General features: G+C 44.8%; 2 protein-coding genes across 6 annotated transcripts in view; one reads left to right on the forward strand and one right to left on the reverse strand.

Moving 5' to 3' along the window:
• The window catches only part of ABR (ABR activator of RhoGEF and GTPase), a 55,551-nt gene extending 52,970 nt beyond the window's left edge, over positions 1–2,581 (forward strand). For all 5 annotated transcript variants that reach the window (XM_068910631.1, XM_068910630.1, XM_068910633.1 and 2 more), the window contains one exon: positions 117–2,581. In XM_068910631.1, coding sequence (XP_068766732.1) covers positions 117–206 — 90 coding nt within the window. In that variant the 3' untranslated portion in view covers positions 207–2,581. The remainder of the gene's footprint in view (positions 1–116) is intronic.
• TIMM22 (translocase of inner mitochondrial membrane 22) lies at positions 652–7,451 on the reverse strand. Its single transcript, XM_068910636.1, has 4 exons — positions 7,148–7,451; positions 6,627–6,823; positions 5,481–5,553; positions 652–4,379 (listed from the first exon to the last, which is right to left on the reverse strand). Exons 1-4 carry the CDS (start codon positions 7,365–7,367, stop codon positions 4,303–4,305), a joined length of 567 nt encoding a protein of 188 aa, XP_068766737.1. The 5' UTR covers positions 7,368–7,451; the 3' UTR covers positions 652–4,302.
• Positions 7,452–17,134: the final 9,683 nt, after the last annotated feature.

The following is a 17,134-nucleotide window of genomic DNA, read 5'->3' on the forward strand; positions in this document are numbered from 1 at the left end:
TGCCTGTCTGGGTAGACTTGTCCTTCACTGGAAATGGCAGTGTGGAGACAAACTGGAACCTGGCAGCTCTGCCCCTCTCTGGCCCTTCCCAAACACCTTCTGTTTGCCTCCCGTAGGTCCAGGTCCTCCTCTACTATCTGCAGCATCCTCCTATCTCCTTCACTGAGCTGAAGCGCAACACACTTTACTTCTCCACGGACGTGTAGCCTGCAGGGGGAAGGCCCCAGCTGCGAACACTCCCAGCCTCCCTGCTGGGGGACACGGACTGGATGGCCACCCCCCTTCCAGGGAGAGCAGCCTGGGCCCAGGATGGTGCTGCCTGCAGCTCCTGTACAATCGCGTACCAGTGGCATGGTCCCACCCCAGGCACCGTGCCCCTCTGTAAAGTAGCCGTGTCTTATGTCCCTTCTTGTGTTCAGGAATTGTTTTTATGTATATTTGTTCAACGGAAGAGGTAGTGACTGACAAGGGCTGTGGACACAGGCTTCCCCCTTGGCTATTTTTCTCCTGGATTCCTTTCTGCCCTCTAACTACTACCAAGCGTCCTCCGCGTCTCGCCCAGCTCGAAGCCTGCAGCGTCCCATGAGTGCCTGTTTCGCTGCCCAGCTCGCCTGGCCCATGCCTGCATGTGCAGCACCAGCTCGCTTCAGAGGCTGGGAACTCGAGGGCTTCCCTCCCCGGTGAGTGACGACCAGCTGCTCCTTTTTGGCTTGCTGCCTGCGCAAATGTTGGACCCTGCACCTGGACCCTGCTCTGCCCTGAGCAAACCTATGATTACGGGAGCACAGGAGCAGGGTGCTGCATCCTCCTCACCACATCTCTTCTGGGTGCTTTCAGGCCAGTTCCTCTATAGCCCTTGTGTGTGCTTTGCCTGCAAGTGCATAGCATGGTGGTTACTTCCCCTCACTGTTTCTCATCTCCTGAGCAGCAATCTGGGGTAACCTGCTATTCCAAGGCTGGAACGAGAGGTCTTGAACCATGGTAGGCTTGAGGGAAGGCCAACAGGGCCATCTGCTCCCTCTGGCCATAGGCTGACCCCAGACCTCTGTTCTGGCCCATGACTGTCAGAGCATGAAGAAGCAAAAATTTTTCCAACAAGCCCTAGTGAGGAAGGGAACGGGGTGTAGGCCTCACTCTTGCCAAGCAAGAGGCTGTCTCTGCCTTAGCTGTGCATGCATGCCCCTCTCCAGCTGAGCACTGCCAAAAGAGTTACTGACTCCTGGCCACAAAACCGGCTGCAGCCTCTTGCTGCAAACCAGCAGAGTGGCCTGCCATGGCCACTAGAAAGGGAAAGTGTCGTTTGTTTTTTTTTTTAACCCTCCCTGGCCTTTCCCTGCTGCCCTGAACACCAGGCAAACAGAAACAACTGGCTCTGCCTCAGTGCAAGTTGGAGGCAAGTGCTATCTGCGCTGCAACTGGCCAGTGACCCAGCTTGAACAGCAGTTCAGAGGGACCAGAAGAGGGAAAGCCTTTGGAGGCACTGTTTGCAGAAGTGGTTCTTTTGCTCTCTTTCTCACAAAGCAGTTGCTGTCAGGTTAGGTGCACCCAGCTGGGTCAGTTCCATTTCAGTTAACAGTGCCAGCTCTTGACCCAAAGGCTGATGGTTGGAGCTGTCAAGCCGTGTCCCAAGGCAGTGCGGCAGCTTGCATGCACTTGCTGCCAGGCTCTGCTCCGGCTGCCTGTGCGCTTGGCTCTCGTTACGTCCCCACCCTCCCAGGCTTACAGGTAGGTGCTGGTACCTGTTGGGAAACAAATCCTTTCGCTCTGTGAGCTGAGTCTGTGTTCTTGTGGGAAAAGCCCCCTCTGCAATCGCGTTGGCCCTGTCTCTCCTGTGCCAAATGGAGATGGACCAGAAGTGACCAAGTGTATCCCTGCTTACAGTCGTGTTGCCTTTACCCATCTGACTAACAGACTGTTCCAGGTAGAGCCCGTCCGCGTTCCACTGATGCACCAGGTATGTCCCAAGCCCACCTCCCCTGGGAAGGCGGCACCTGCCAGCCCCGCACCAGCAACGCAACTAAAGGAGGGGAGGCCTTTCGGTCCCCCTCTAAAGGGCTCACACTCCAGACCCTGCTCCTCTTGACTACCAGCTAAACAGAAGGGAAACAGCACTGTAGAAAATAACCAGGCGTCTTTCTTGGCCCTGGACTCAGTAAGGAGGTTGAGTTTTAGATCTGACTGCACAAGGGATCCCTGTGTGTGTCTGATTTGTTACATGTATCCAAGTCTCTGTCCATGATAGTGTCATTCCAGATGGAGACTCTCTACAGCCAATTCCCCCGCCTGCTTGTCAGTGGCTGGAGGCCTGGTCCACACGGCCCTGCCACAACAGGCTGCGGCCGTCCCAGTGACTGGCTCTTGTTTGTCCCTACCGAAGGGAAAGGAGGGGGGGGATGGACTTTTGCAGCTATGGGTAGAATAGAACTGTTAATTAATATTTGACTTTTAAAAGTTGTTAAGGATATATTTTTGTTTGTGTTCTGTTTCAATTTCTGTAGATTATAAACTTTAAATGGCTGTAAACCATGTGAGAAAAAAAAATGTTAATAAAAATGCAAAGCCCCAACATTTGCACAAAAGAGCCCTGTGGTGTTGCTCTCTGTGCTAACTGATCGCCGTGGCATCATAGCGTCTTCCCCTGACATGGATATCTTGCTATTTTGTGTTTCAAGCCAGTGGTACAAGCACAGGCATCGTGCCAGGCAATCTTTTAAGAGAGATCTTATGGTTTGGGCTACATCCTTGCATTGCTGTACATTCTGGAGGAAAAACCTGGACTGTCTGGAGCCAGCCTGTTTAATCAGCCCAGAATTACTAAAGCTTCAAATTCAGCTGACTCGCACAGCGTCTGGCCTGAGGATACTGGACAGGCACAGCAAAGGAGAGCAAGCGATTTGCAAACCTCATCTGGTAGATCACATGGTTTTGTCTATGTGGGCATGGGAGACAATATGCCTCCAAAATGACCAACTTATCGGCCAAGCTAACCTGCTGGTGTTGCTCTTCCAGGTAAGCAAGTGCTATTACTGTTTTGGGATGCCAAACCACGGATGCGCAGAATGGGAAGTAGTGGGGGGAACCCCCATTAGGGGAGTACACTGCATCTGAAATCCCAGTGCCTCTAAAACACAAGAATGGGTTTTTCCCTTGCAGAGTGGCTTAAGGAAGGTTAAAACCACTCTAAACAATTTTGAGTTTAAAAGTTATCCCCTGAGGCATAACAATGGAGCTTTTAGCGTTTGGTTATAAAAGCAAGATAGACCTAACACAAGCGCAAATGAAAAAGGGAGTTCCCTGAGCTCAAAAACAGGTGTTTTGACTTCAGTATCAATGTTTTGCAGAAATACAGCAGAAATGACTCTTTGATCTCCCCAGGGTAATACTGGGGCACTCGGGGGTGGTGCAAGAACGTCATGGGAAACAGTTTGTGTGCTAAGTGAATGCCTCGCTATCAGTCCAACTGCAGTTTATTCTTACAACTCTGCTTTCTAATCTAGCCATCAAACTGCTGGAACTAATGGTGTGAGCCTGTAGCAGTTAAAGCAGTAGCAAGATTATTTGTACTCCCACAGTGAGGTTAAATCAGGCTAGCCAAGTGGCTACAGAGAATTATACTTCTGCAGCTACCCCTTTTTTCCCCTTAAACTGTCTTGTTCGTCTGCCAGTAACCACACTAAGGATTCCTTTTTGCTTTTCCCTTTAAAACATGGTAAAGAAATCTGGCTCTCATCTCTGTACTTGAAATAAGACAAGTTGTACAGATGGTGGTTTGTCTTCGGTTGGTATTTTAAGAAAAGCCTGGAACAAACTATTTCTCCACAGGACCTTACCTCTCCCCAACAGAGTAGCAAGCTGCAAACTGATAACTGTTAAACACTTGCAGCATGTTCAAATACATGGTAACCTAAACCACTGTGTTTCTTCACAAAGATTGTCCTCCTGCCTCTTTCAGTGCTAGCAACAGATTTAATTAAAATCAGACTCCAAGGATCTAGAAAGCTCAGAGTCCAGGCTTGATTCCTGGAAACTGACAGTCAGCTGATCCATACTGGTGATACTGCTCACTGTGTCTGGCTTGCTCCATCCTCACACACTCCCGCAACTCTGCCTGAAGCAGCACGCCAAGGCTCTGAGCCAGATTATTGTTAGTCATTCAGGAAAAGCAGCCAGTGCTCTCCAGTTTGCACCGATCAGGACTCCAGAGGCAGTGGAAAGGTATGCCTGATGGTTCCTCTGCTGTTATGTAGGCTCTTACCAGCAGCACTGGAACAAAAGGGAAACTTGCCCCATGGGATCCTGCTGTTACCGTAGATAGTAATCAATTGCTGCGGAGAACGCGGCAAATCCACCACATCCGATAACCCCTGCCTTCAAACCAGCTGCAACGCAGAAGGGATGGGAAAGAATGAGACAAAATAGGAAATATATTTTTCCTCCCAGTAACTAGCTTACACTGCTGGCTTGAAGAGCTTACACTTGCAGGAACCTCACAGTCCTCTACCAGGGAATGCTGGCACTGCCACTGCCCAAGTGGACGGCACATGCTGGACTTGCGTTCCCAGGGCTGGACTAGCTCAACACACTGACTGGCCTCTGTATTGCCAAGTCTCCCCCCAAGGGCTAGAAGAGAAAACTCCAGTGGTCATGATTTCAGTGCACTCTGATCTGGGCGCTGCAAGCATCTTTGCTGGACAACAGATGTATAGGAAGAGCAGCTGCTGCTTTAAAAGCTCTAGGAGGAATACGTCCAGGATAGACACAGTGTAACAAGCTCAAATAGGACTGCTTTCAAGAGCACTTTCTTTTATTTTATGCTCTTTGGGCAGCTTTTGGTTTGTTTGTTTTTTAAAGGAGAGGTGAGAGTTGTTTAATTTTTCTGATGAGCAGAGCAGCCCTGTGGATTCTCTCCAGCTGTCATTACGCGTAAGGCTTCCCAGCAAGGTCCCCACTAGTGGCTGATGGACTAAAATCTCAGTGCTCCTGCTCTTGTACAGTCAGGTAGAATTGCCTGTTTGATTTATCTCAGGGAAGGGAGGGTAGCATTTTACACATTGTTCAAGCTAACAGAGTTCCTGCCAGTGAAATACTATATATAAAGTAGAGCTCTGTTAACAGAAAAGCTATAACTTCAGTGAGTTGCTCACTGTGTATTTTTGGCTCCGTCCCCATGACACCCTAGAAGAGTGTGGATAGCAAAGAGCATTTTCTGATTTACTTTCAAGTCACTTCTGTTGATTTTTTTTTTTTTTTTTCCTCTCTCATATCTCACTGTCCTGTATGACCAGCTTTTCCTACCCACGCAAATCTTTCAAGCTGACAGGAAAGTGATAGAGATAGCAATTCTGCCAGTTTGGAATACTTGCTCACGTTGACATCATCATAACCCCCAAAAGATTTGTGCGTTGCCTTAAAAACGCTGCTTGCTACTTAATCAAATTACAGACTCATCACAGAAACAACCCATAGCAGTCACTACCAACCTCTGAAGCCGATTGCTCCTCCTGTGATGCAGCCACTAATAACGCTATTCTTCCAGTCTGACTTTCCACGATACTGTGGAATGAAAAATCAAAGTCAAAAAGCAAATATGGAATGAACACTCAGTATCTGTGCTAATGCCAACAGATATTAAACGCCTTTCCAGTCCCTTCCCAGCTGAAGATGTTTTTCCCTCTGTTCTCAGCAGATGGCCTCCTGCATTTTCCAAAGTAAGACTTTTGGGGCCGGGAGGAGGGGAAGGAATGGGTCACTAGCAGAGGTAAGTCATATCCATATGGTGCAATGCAGTGCTGTGGCTCTCAGGTGATCTGATACAGCTCCCAGAACACAGCACTGTGCAGAGGTGCCAGCTCAAGAGATGTTTGAAGGCACTATAATCATGCGAATGCAACACTGAACCTGTCCACATAGCCCGTTTCTCAGCACGGGCACGGGCTGTAGCACCCTGCTGACGAAGATAAAACTATTTCCATAGCCAGAGCATACTAACTTTTCACTAGTGCAGAGATCTCTATGTACTGGTCCATTACGCACGAGAATACGCTTTTCTTCTAGATGAGTAAAGAAATAATTGTGTTTTCAATGAAAAGGCAGCACTGAAAATTAAAACAGGCTAATTTTCCTATTTAAGTAAATCGTTGAGAGATTCACCAGTGAGCTGTACAAGGTCTTTTTTTGCTTTAGGGGCAGGATGAAAAAAGGCCTGTTTCTTAAGAATTTCCATCAAAGGATCCCTTTCTGTGTCTGAAATTTTTATAGGTTCAAATTACCAGGTTGCAAGTCACAGACTGACCTTTTAAAGTTAAAAACAAGTAACTGCAGCTAGAGTTTCAACAGTACTGTTTATACGTGCCAATGCATTCAGGCCTTGAACTGACAAGCACTTCATTATCGCATGGACCTGAAGCAGAGCACCCTTCTGCTTGTTCCACCATAGAAAACAGCAGTTCTGAAGACACATCACAAAGCTGAAAAGCTTTGATGGCCAAGAAGCAGAACAAACTTTAGCCTATTACTGTCTGCGCCCCCTCGTTTTAAAGGGAAATACATATTTATTTAGATCTAGTAAAAGAAGTTGCTATGCACACAAGAAGACGCTTTAAAATGCTGAGGAAATCGTTACTCACAGACTCTACCAGACATTCGGTGCAGGAGAACATGGCGCCCACAATGGCGAAGTTCTTAGCATAAGATATGCCTCGCTGCCCCATGTCCTTGAGGACCTCCTTTGCGGTCGGGGTGCGATACGGATCCTTGGGATCGAACCCAACATTGGTGTCGATGCCTGCTGTGAACACGCCGAATGCGCCCCCCAGAACAAACCCTGCAGAAGACAAAAAGGCATAAAACGAGCCTCCCGCTAGAGTGGGTTCCCCACGGGGATCAGAGTAGCTCAGCCCAGCTCTCCCTCACCGCTGCGCCGCGGGACCTGTCCCCGGACACCGCAGCCGCCCTGCTCGCCAGGAGGCCGGGGAAAGGCTGCGGCGCCTCCTCGCTCCTGGAGCAGGGAAGGGACACGGGGGTCCCGGCTTGGCGGGGGCTCAGCAGGGGGAGCAGGCTGGGGGGCGCGCCGTGCTGCAGCCTCCCCCCCCACACCCCTTGCCTCATGCCCCGAAGCCCCCCAGACCCAGGCCGGCCCTCCCCGCACCTCCCACGCAGGCCAGCGCCGCCTTGAAGGCGCAGCTCTCCATGGCCCGCTCCACCATCTTCTGCTCCTCGCTCTTGGGCGGGCTGGGGATGCCGCCCAAGGCGGCGGGGTCCCAGGCGCGGGGCCGCCGCTGCTCGCCCACTAGGTGCTGCAGCAGCAGGCTGTACTGCAGCGGCGGCGCCTCGGGGCTCTCGGGGGGTGGCGGCGGCGGCGGCGCCATGACCGGCCTCGCCCGCCCGCCGGTTCGGCTCGGCACGGCGCAGCTGTGGCGGGCAACGCGCCCTCCCGCTCCCGGCAGTCCCCCCCCCCCGCCCAGCGCCCCACGGACGTTGTAGTTCCGCTGAGGGGAGCCGCCGCCGGCGCTCCCTCGCGCTCCCTGCCCTGGAGAACTACAACTCCCGGCAGGCTCCGCGAGAGAGGCGGGGAGGTGGTCTGCGCGGGGGCTCATGGGATTGGCAGTCCCTTGGGGCCACGGGGAGAACTACGCTACCCGGCGTGCTCCGCGCCAGCCCCCTGGCGGCCGTTAGGACCGTTACAGGTGAGGCGAGGGCTCCGGCTGCCAGAGCATCCTCGAGAGGCGGCAGCGGCGGCAGGTGAGCGGGGCTGGGGCTGGGGCTGGGGCAGGTCGGGGGGCTTCGCCCGGGGCAGAGCCGGGGCTGCGGGAAGGCTGAGGGCAGTGCGGGGCTGAGTCCCGCTGCCCTGGCTGAGGCGCGGGGAGAGAAGGTGGGAGGCACCGAGGGGTGCGCCCCCCCCCAACCTGACTGACCGCGCCGCTGTCTGTGGGGGCAACAGGTCTGAGGCCCCTGCGCCGGGGCGGGCGGGAACGGGGCAGCCTCCCCCCGTACGATCCCTCGAGCCGTCAGGACAAGTCCAGAGCGTGATCTGGTGAGGGCGACGCAACTCAGCAGGTAACGTCCCTCCACAGTTCGCTGGGGTGGGAGCGGAGCCTGAGTGTCACCGCCGTCACCACCGCAGGGACAAAGTCCTACCAAAGTCCTTGTCCTAGAGAGCAACGGTTCATTGCTATAGTGCACCTAAGGGGTTACTAGCACGGACGTGTGGGAAATTGTGGTGCACCCCAATGGTTGTCCCATGTCATCCACGGTGAGAGCTGAAGAGCTTCATGGCACAGAGCGATTTCAGCCTGTGAGGTCCTAGCCCGAGCTCGGACAAGATACCTCCTGTCTTCCACGTTTTCCGTATGCTAAGTGAAAAGATGAGACGGTCAGGGCATCTCCTCTAGCCTTCTGAGCAAACTTCACCTGCCTCTGGCATAAATTTTGGCCCTAAATTTTACTTTAGGGCCTCTATAGCTTGGAAGTGTTTAGGGCATAAACAAAATCCATCTTTGTCACAAAATGCAAACTTAACTAGTGTTGAATCACATAAAAGTTTAGCTCTTTTATGCTTGTTCTGCTTGGTAATGAGGTGAGAATTGTTTCTTTTGTACTTCTTTGGTAACCAAGGAGCTGTTAAAATTAAAAGTCTTCTGATACATGGTTTGCTTGTGTTTCATTCGCTTAGCCTGTTTTACCTTGTTCTTGTGGACTAGAACCAGTTTTTTGCTCAACTTAGCACAAGTGAAGATAGGTATGCTGAAACAAAATCAGCTTGGACTTCTTTTTTATTTTTCTCTCTTTTAAATTAAAAAGTAATTTATAGCCTTTCAGTCCTGAGAAATAGTTGTGATGGTTTCAATAGGATGCTTCAAAGCAGTGTATTTCAATAATTGAAAATTACTTAAAAGATTTTAATAATTATTTTTTAAACAATGAATCAAGTATGAGATCTTCCTGATACCACACCATGAAACTCAGCTCTCTAGAGATTCTGAAGTAATCCGTTCTGATTTTCTTTATTTATCCTTTGCATTGTATCTTGTTTACATCTTACTTTTGGCCTGGATGAATAAGTTCAAATAGCAATATAAATTGATGATTTTACCACTCCAATATTTCCTTGAATGAAGTTGTCAACAACTTTCCTCTTAAACTCCACTGCCCTCTACTGGCTGGATCTTCAGAACTGCTCAATGCTGTTCCCTCTTTACTCTTTTTTTGAGGGTAGAGAGGGGCTTCTTTTTTTTTTTTTTTAAGGTCAAAAACCATTGAAAAGCAGGCTGTTACAATCTAGTAAAGCAGTATCTTTACAAGGAAGAGAAGGTTGCTGGCAGGATGATGTCCCTAAGGAGTCCTGAACTTTAGATTTCAATCTTCTGCTTGATCCAAAATAGCCTAGTTGGACTGATTTTGAAGTCACACTGCAAAGCCTATTTTCCACAGACATAAAGCAAAAAAAGATCTCTTGGATCTAGAATTTGAGTACTGAGAGTTTACATGTATAGCTAGAATGTTATTTTGACTTTCTTTTCTTTGTTCCTGGATTTTGGAGAAAACGTGGCATTTATATTTGTTTACAAATACAATGAAATGTTTATAAACATGTTTGTACAAATATTTATATTTAGAAGCAAATATTTGTATATTTATTCGTTATATTTTTTCTTCTCCCTCCTTTTAGATATTTAAATGTTTTTTTCTTTTTCCGTGCATGCAGATCTGTGTTCCACATATGAAGAAATAAATGTGCCTGAGTATTTGAATAACCTCATCAGCTTGAACGGGCTTTCCATCTGAGTGAAATTAGATGGAGGGTTGAGGCATGGAGAGGGAGAATCTGAGAGTTCACACATCTTTGGTTAACAAACTCTTTATATGAAACTTCAAGCTGTTTATATTCTTTCATAGATCTATGGACCTTCACTATTGCAGATGTGTAGCCAATGCATTTGATCTGCTTCCTTCACAAGGCTCTCATCTGAATAGTGTGCCTAAAATCACACTTGAATTGGATTGGAGTCTCAGAGCTCTAAGTCCAGTATAAGGCCTTAGGCTATTTTTAACCTTGCCTAGTCCCAGATGAAACATTTTCCTCAGGTGTGTGTGCATGTATCTGTATGTTTTTCCTATGTGATGGTAGTGTTCGAGGCAGATGATCAGCAATTTCTATAGCCACCTATGTTGCCAGTGTGCCGATGTATTCAGTGTCTGTTTCAGCAGAGGGCAGCACCTAAGGAATATTTAATATCTTGGTTTCACTTGACCTATACGTACAGCAGTGTCACTCAGCCTTTGTCCTGCACTTCAATATTCTCCAAACAGGGTTCTAAAAAATTTAAACCATGAAAAAAATACTTTTGGCTGAAATCCTTTTTTTGTATCCCTCTCTTGGTTGTCAAACTCCCAGGTTTTCAATAGGCTTGTGCTGTCATTTTTGGCATTGCTATAAAAAAAGAGTTTTCATTGCTCTCAGCTTTGTTTTATAATTCCCTTCAATTCCAGAGCCTTTCCTGTAATTATCTAACTCGACACAAAGTGGCTGAAAATGGAAGTCAAAATAATTTGGTTAATGTATTTTTTTCACTCTTATGCCTACCCATCCACCCCCTTTTCCCTTACCAGAACAGTGATCATCTAGGGATATGAGAGGAAGAGATAACAGATTAATAGATATTTTCATGAAAAAAGGAAAAGCTTTCAGGCACACAAGCGATGAAGAAGGTTTGACCGTTTTCCAGTTGCATTAATTGGTCACTCTGCAGGCCTTGCCTCCTACCTCTAGCAAAGAGCTTCCAGTGGCTGTAAAAGGAAGCGAGTCAGGGCTTGCTGGGCTCTGGTCCTGGTTTTGGCAGCACTACTTTACATTTCCATTCCATAGTCTGCCCATCTGTAAATTAAGGCTGGTGCTTTCCTACCTCTCATTCAGGTTGTGAATGTAATAATATTTTGGTTAGAAAATTTTAAGATCTTATGTTTGAAAGGGCATTAGAGAAGCAAATTGCTTAGTGAACTATGTCTAAATTCAGTAAATGAAATTTGCTTTAACTTCTGTACTTCTCTTGGCCTACATGAATTTAACTGATCTTTTGTTTGAGAGTGCAGTTATTTTTCTTCTGAGGTAACATGGCTTTTTATGCTGAAAAGTACTGTCACTATGACGGCAAACAGTAATACACTGACAAAAGGTTAGTTTGTAGCTAGAAATGGAAGACATATGAGAGTTAAAACCAAAAAGGCATCCTGACTCACTGATCTTTTCTTCAGGTCAATATAAGGCAGACTGCAGATATATGCATATATGCTTTAAAATAAAGTCTCCTTTTAGGATCAGCAGACTTGTTCCATGTGACTGTTTTGTAACTCAGTGGGGGAAAGGAGCAGGATGTGGGGTTTCAAGACATTTGTTTGATCTCATCGTCTCTCTTTACGTTTTATATCTTAAAGCACACATGCTCTTTCTCCCACCTCTTTTTAAAAGTGAAGTGATTTCTTTGTGTTTGTGCCGCTTCAGCAAGCTATTCATTCCCTTCTTCCCTATTTCCCTAATATTAGCCATACTGTTGTTTTCACCTATGAAATTTGAAATGTGCTTGTGTTGTAACTCACAGACTAAAAAAAGATCTGTATAAAGTTTCAGACATCATCATCTCCCAGGGATTTTAGCTGTTGCTATAGAAGCCTACATTCTCTTTTGAGAGACCTTTCCAATATAAAGAAGTTGATACTGGGGGAAAGTTGTCATGGAAATAAGCAGCAAAAAGAGAAAGGAAATCTCAATTTGGTAAATGTGACATAGGCTTTGCCAGTTTAGTGAAGCGTCTTCATATCTAGAGGTATGATCTGCAGAGTCTCTTTGTTACATTCCAGTGGACTGCAACGCTACATGTTAAAGCCTAAAAAAATGTATTATTTAACATTCATAACTCTAGTTCACTAAAGATGCTTCTTCAACTCAGATAGCTTATAACTCTAGTTCACTAAAGATGCTTCTTCAACTCAGATAGCTTCAGGTTTATTCACTGTATTGTAATCATGTTTATTCACTGTATTGTAATCTCAAAAAAGCAGCATGGCACTCTTTAGGATAGCTCAGCCCTCCAGGTGTGGAGGCAAGGTCTGTTTGTAGTGGAATTTGTGGCTATTGCTGCACAAATGGGGCTCATCAGTTCCCGGGCATCACGCTATAGGGGTGGAGGCAGAGGGCACTGTTTGCTGCTGCTGCTGCTACCAGCACTTCTCTGTTCGAAACAACCCCTTTGAGGTGATGTTGGTAGGCAGGGCAGTTTCCAGTAGCCCGGTTCTAATGTGGGTAGCCCGGTTCTAATGAATGGTAGCACACCTTTTTGTTATACTTCTGGCACTGGCACCTCTGAAAGGATTGATAGAGCCACAACTATTGAAATGAGGCTTTCAGAACAAAGTTCTTAATGATTAACTCAGAACAGTTTATGTTGTAGACTTCAGTGCCTTTTCAGATTTGAACAGAATGGGTGTTTTGTGTCCAACAAAGTGGTGGTATAAGCAGATCTCACTCCATAGATTTCTTGTCCACTTACACCACCACTAGACCTGGCTCTCTGGTTTCAAGCTTCTCGTGTCCTCCTTACTAAAGCCTCTTGATATCCAATAGATGTGATTATGAGTGAGCTGCCTTTAAATATTTATTACCAGGTGTCACCATGGTAACTGCTGTAAGAGAATTTCTTGCTGGTAGAAGGTTTCCAGCTCCATGAGTTAATACAGGGCAGAAGGCTTAGGCTGTTTGAATGCGCTCATACACATTATCAGAGAGAAAAAATCCTGATTTTTAATAACAATGAATGTTAATGGTACTGTTAATGGAGTAAGACTGGTGATTTTGGAGTCTGAAGTCCTCAAATCAGAGGATCAGTGATGGACCAAGCTTTCCCTGAAGAACACGCCTTCACCAGTGAGCTCTTGCAGGAATAGGAAGACATCACTCTCCTTGACTGATCCAACACTTTCTATTGATGGTCTTTCTATTGATACTGTCAACAATTAGCATGAACTAATTAGCACTAGTAGTTGTGAAGGGAACTATATGAACAAATCCACGGCTCTCTAATTCATGCAGTGCAGGATAACTACTAGAAAGTAAGGATTATTGGTGACTTTTTGTGTGTGTGAGATTTGAACCAAATGCTTAAGTAGTAATGGCTTAATTGATAGATCTTTAGAAGTAATCCAGTCTATCCAATGCAAGTAATTCCATTGCATTCATTATTCTTTGGACCCAGACATAGGCTTCTCTATACCATTAACAGCCAGAAAATTTTGAACCTTGTGTTTAATTTACAAATCAAATGTTTTCTCTTTTTTTTGGAAATGGTAAATTCTTCTGTTAAATATACATAACTTTTCATTTACCTCTTTCTGTCAGCATCTTCTGATGTGTTCCTGACCTAATCACTGACATGCGCATGGGACAAGAAATTAGGAACTCCTGTGTTGTAATTCCCTGTGGCCAACCAATTCATTGGCAGAATTACTCCCATAGTTCACTAGATCAGTTTATTTGTCTTCATGCACCAAATGAAGGATGCAAAACTAATATTCCACTTGCCATGGGAACAGGTGGAGTTCTTGAAACTTATTCAGTTGGGAGTAGAAAAACCTGACCTTGCTGGTATATTCTCTCTTCTTTCTCCATGTTCCCATGCTTTTTTTTTTTTTTTTTGCTCTAGACCTTCAGCTGTTATATACCAGGCTGGCATTGTTAGCTGGGCACCTTCTAGAGTGACTTTCCTGCTGTCCTAAATTTCCTAATCTTCCTCTCCTTCCATCCTGTCTGCTTTCCTTTCCATCTTCTGGTTGTTGGCCAATCCATCCTCCTTTGCTCTGTAAGGATAGTTGTTTCTATAGGCTTTTCCAAGTGACAGGTTCACTAATCTCTCTCATGCTAGCTCTTTGTCAACTCAGAGGATTTGTTTTACTTTCATTTGTTTTGATTTTCTGTTCTGTTCTGTTCTTTCTGGTAAATGGGCCACAAAGTCCATAAGATACTTCTTCCTTTAGGCCCAATAACATGTTATCTTGCTTCATTACCCCCTTATCTGAGTATGTGCTGAACATTTTAAGTTTTTGTTTGCTTTTATATAAACTTGTAAAGCTAAGCACCTATTCCTGCACTTATTCCTCTCTTCATCTGTTGGGCCTGTTGGTTTTGACCTTTAAAGGTAAGTGATACTTCCATTTGTACAACAGGCCAATTCTTTAGCTAGACTTTATAAGAAAATGAGAGGCCGATTTATGTATGTTAAGGACAGGAGCAATTTGCATTCACTTTCTGGATTTGTGTGTGGGGACAATAGACATAACAGAGCTGGAGCAAGTGGTATTGTGTACCTCTGTGACAGAAAGAGTTCCATCCATCTGGAGGAATAGTTCATGCTGACGAAGCACAGGTATTTTTTTCATACTTGCCTTGTAGGCAGCATGATCCACGTACTAAGCTCTTTTGGCTAAATTAAAAAATGCTCATAATTGATTTTAAATATAAGAAGATGTTTATTGTGTGCCAAATACTTTTGGACTGAGGATTCCAAATCTGAAGTAATGACTAGTAACCAAAAAATCCAAGGAAATAATTTTCATAAGAAATCTTGAAAGTAGAACCAGGATCATAGAATGGAATTTCTTTGCATTATGTCATTGCATATTTCTTAATATTTATTATGTAACATTATAGTTAATACTGGGAGGATCTCAACTAAGCTGCAGTAATGATTAGCTGATTCTGTTTAAGTAACATGTGAAGCAGATGCATAGAGTAAGAACAAGACAAACTGTAAGATATTACTATATAGAGCATCAAACCTCACAGATAGCTTTTCTCTGAAATCCTGATCTACATTAGAGAGCTTGTTTGTCTCCGGGGATTTGAACAACCTGTGCTTCATCATTTTTCTCTGTTAATTTGTCCTAGTTCTTTTTGCTGCTGGGCTCCCGGCAGTGCACTCTTATGTAAAGAGGCATATCCTGCAGTTCTGCTTCCGCTTAAGGACTGTCAGCAATTCCAGTATAAGTCCCTCTAAAACAAAGCTGACAACTCTTTTTTTTTTTATTTGCATCAACCTGAAATGCACTGAAAAGTTCAAAGCAGTGAGGTAGTCTTACACCATCTCATTGGGTTTTTTTTTTTTTTTAATTCTATGGCAGCTTCACACACGTTCTCTCAATTCGTAAGTTTCCAGTTACAGCTCTCCAGTGTCGGCAATCAGCAAAAATTTGATTAAATGATTGCTATTGAAAGTTCCTCACTGTTTCTAATAGATACCTGTTCTAATTCTTTTTCTGTTAGGTGATAAAATGCTAGCCTTTTAAGGATATGATCCATCTTGGAAAATAAGGAAAGGGACTAAGCAGGGTTATGCAGTATTTTGCCTGTGTAGGTAGAAGGAACTTGCTGTGCTACTTGAATATGGTAATTCTCTATGAATTGTTAATGAATGCTGCTTTATAATCTATACAACAGAAAATGAGCAGTGAGAAATTAAAGAATGGAGACATTTCCCTTCCAATAAATCTTTAATTTAATCATTGAAATACAAAGTTATTTATAAGAAGTCAAAAAGACCACTTAAGGTAGGTATGTTTCCCCCATTTAGGGAGAAGCACTGAGCATTGCCTTTTGGACAATATTTAGTTTTATCCAGATTTTGAATAAGGATGACTCCAGTAAAGCTATCATTGGTTTGTTGCTGTGCCTCTGATGCCTAAGAAAGTACAGAGACATTTGAAAATTGCAGAGAAAAATAAACTTACTTGCTTAAATGGGTGCAAAAGTAATCAGAGATTTTTATTGTTAATACATGAATTACAGGGTTTATGTGAATCTTCCTTCACCGCATAGATTTCCTTCCTCATTTTGCACTGTTCTGTGGATTTTGGGGGGTGGGGGGGGGGGGGGAGGTGGGCGGACAGGGGATGGCAGCGCAGTAAACAGATGTCTGTTAACTCTTCAGTGTTCTATCTGGAAATAAGAGAAATGCTGAAAAATGCTGGCTGCTCTTACAGATGCTTACTTTCGAAATAGCCTATTTCCTAATTCTAATTTTTTTTAGTGGCTGTTCCCTTGACTGTTTTAAAGTTGTTGCCTGGTCTTCTGAAATTTTGGCAATAGGCAACAAAGGAAACTGTTTTTTCATCTCCTATAGCACTCCCTGTTCCATAAAATATATCTGCTTTTTTTTTCCAACTTTAATGATTCTGGTGTCTTCCAGCAAAAGAATATCTTCTCTAGTTGAAAGTCAAAACTGGTAGCCATGGCACAGGCTGAGCTCCTCAGGTACATGAATGGGAACATGAAACCACATAATAGTCTCCTAAGCGCAGGAAAAAACGTAAGTTCTCTAAGTCTGCACAAATAGCTTTCTCACACTGGCGGAGCCCTTCTGGCAACAATTCCAGAAGTTCACTTTTTATATCCACCCATTTGGTCAGCATCATCTTGTTAACTGAACAGCAGTTGTTTTTGTCAAAATGGAAACTGGTGCCCCATGATTCATTCTGCAAATGTCTACTAGCTGCTTGAACTTCCTGACATCTGTAGTGGAACTGAGAAAATAGAAAGAAGCTTGTATCAGTTATGTACAAAGAGGGAAGTAAATACAGTCCCAAAGCCATGGTCTGACTCCACTAATACCCACTGTCTGATGCAGACTTTCCTTTGTAATTACTTTTGGTTTTATAACTCCAGACAGTAATGCTCTAAGCCTTATAACTGAATTAAAGACTTGCTTTAAAAAGACATTGTTATTGACATAATAGCCTTGTTTATGGAATCTCTCCCTTTGTAATTAAGGTTGTTGCATGCACAAAAGCAGTTAAATATAGCATAAATATCTGTGCATTTACAGATATTTTTAATCTTACATGTTCCTTCTATGAGCCTTTTTTTCCACACTCTTTTTCAGTGCATTTGCTTTTCAAATGAGCTATGCCATTATAAATTCTGCCCTTCACCGATTGCATAAAGTTGTTTCCTCCACATTTCTTGTTATAAAAGTGTGTAGGCAATGCAGGTTGCAACATAAAGGATTTAAGTTCCTCAAGTGCAGTATTTAAGGTGCAGGTCTATTGATTAGCGGGGTTTGGTCTAATCTCTTCCCTTCTGGCAGAGTCATGG

The sequence above is a fragment of the Struthio camelus genome, chromosome 16 (genome assembly GCF_040807025.1).
Source record: "Struthio camelus isolate bStrCam1 chromosome 16, bStrCam1.hap1, whole genome shotgun sequence".
Classification (NCBI taxonomy): domain Eukaryota; kingdom Metazoa; phylum Chordata; class Aves; order Struthioniformes; family Struthionidae; genus Struthio; species Struthio camelus.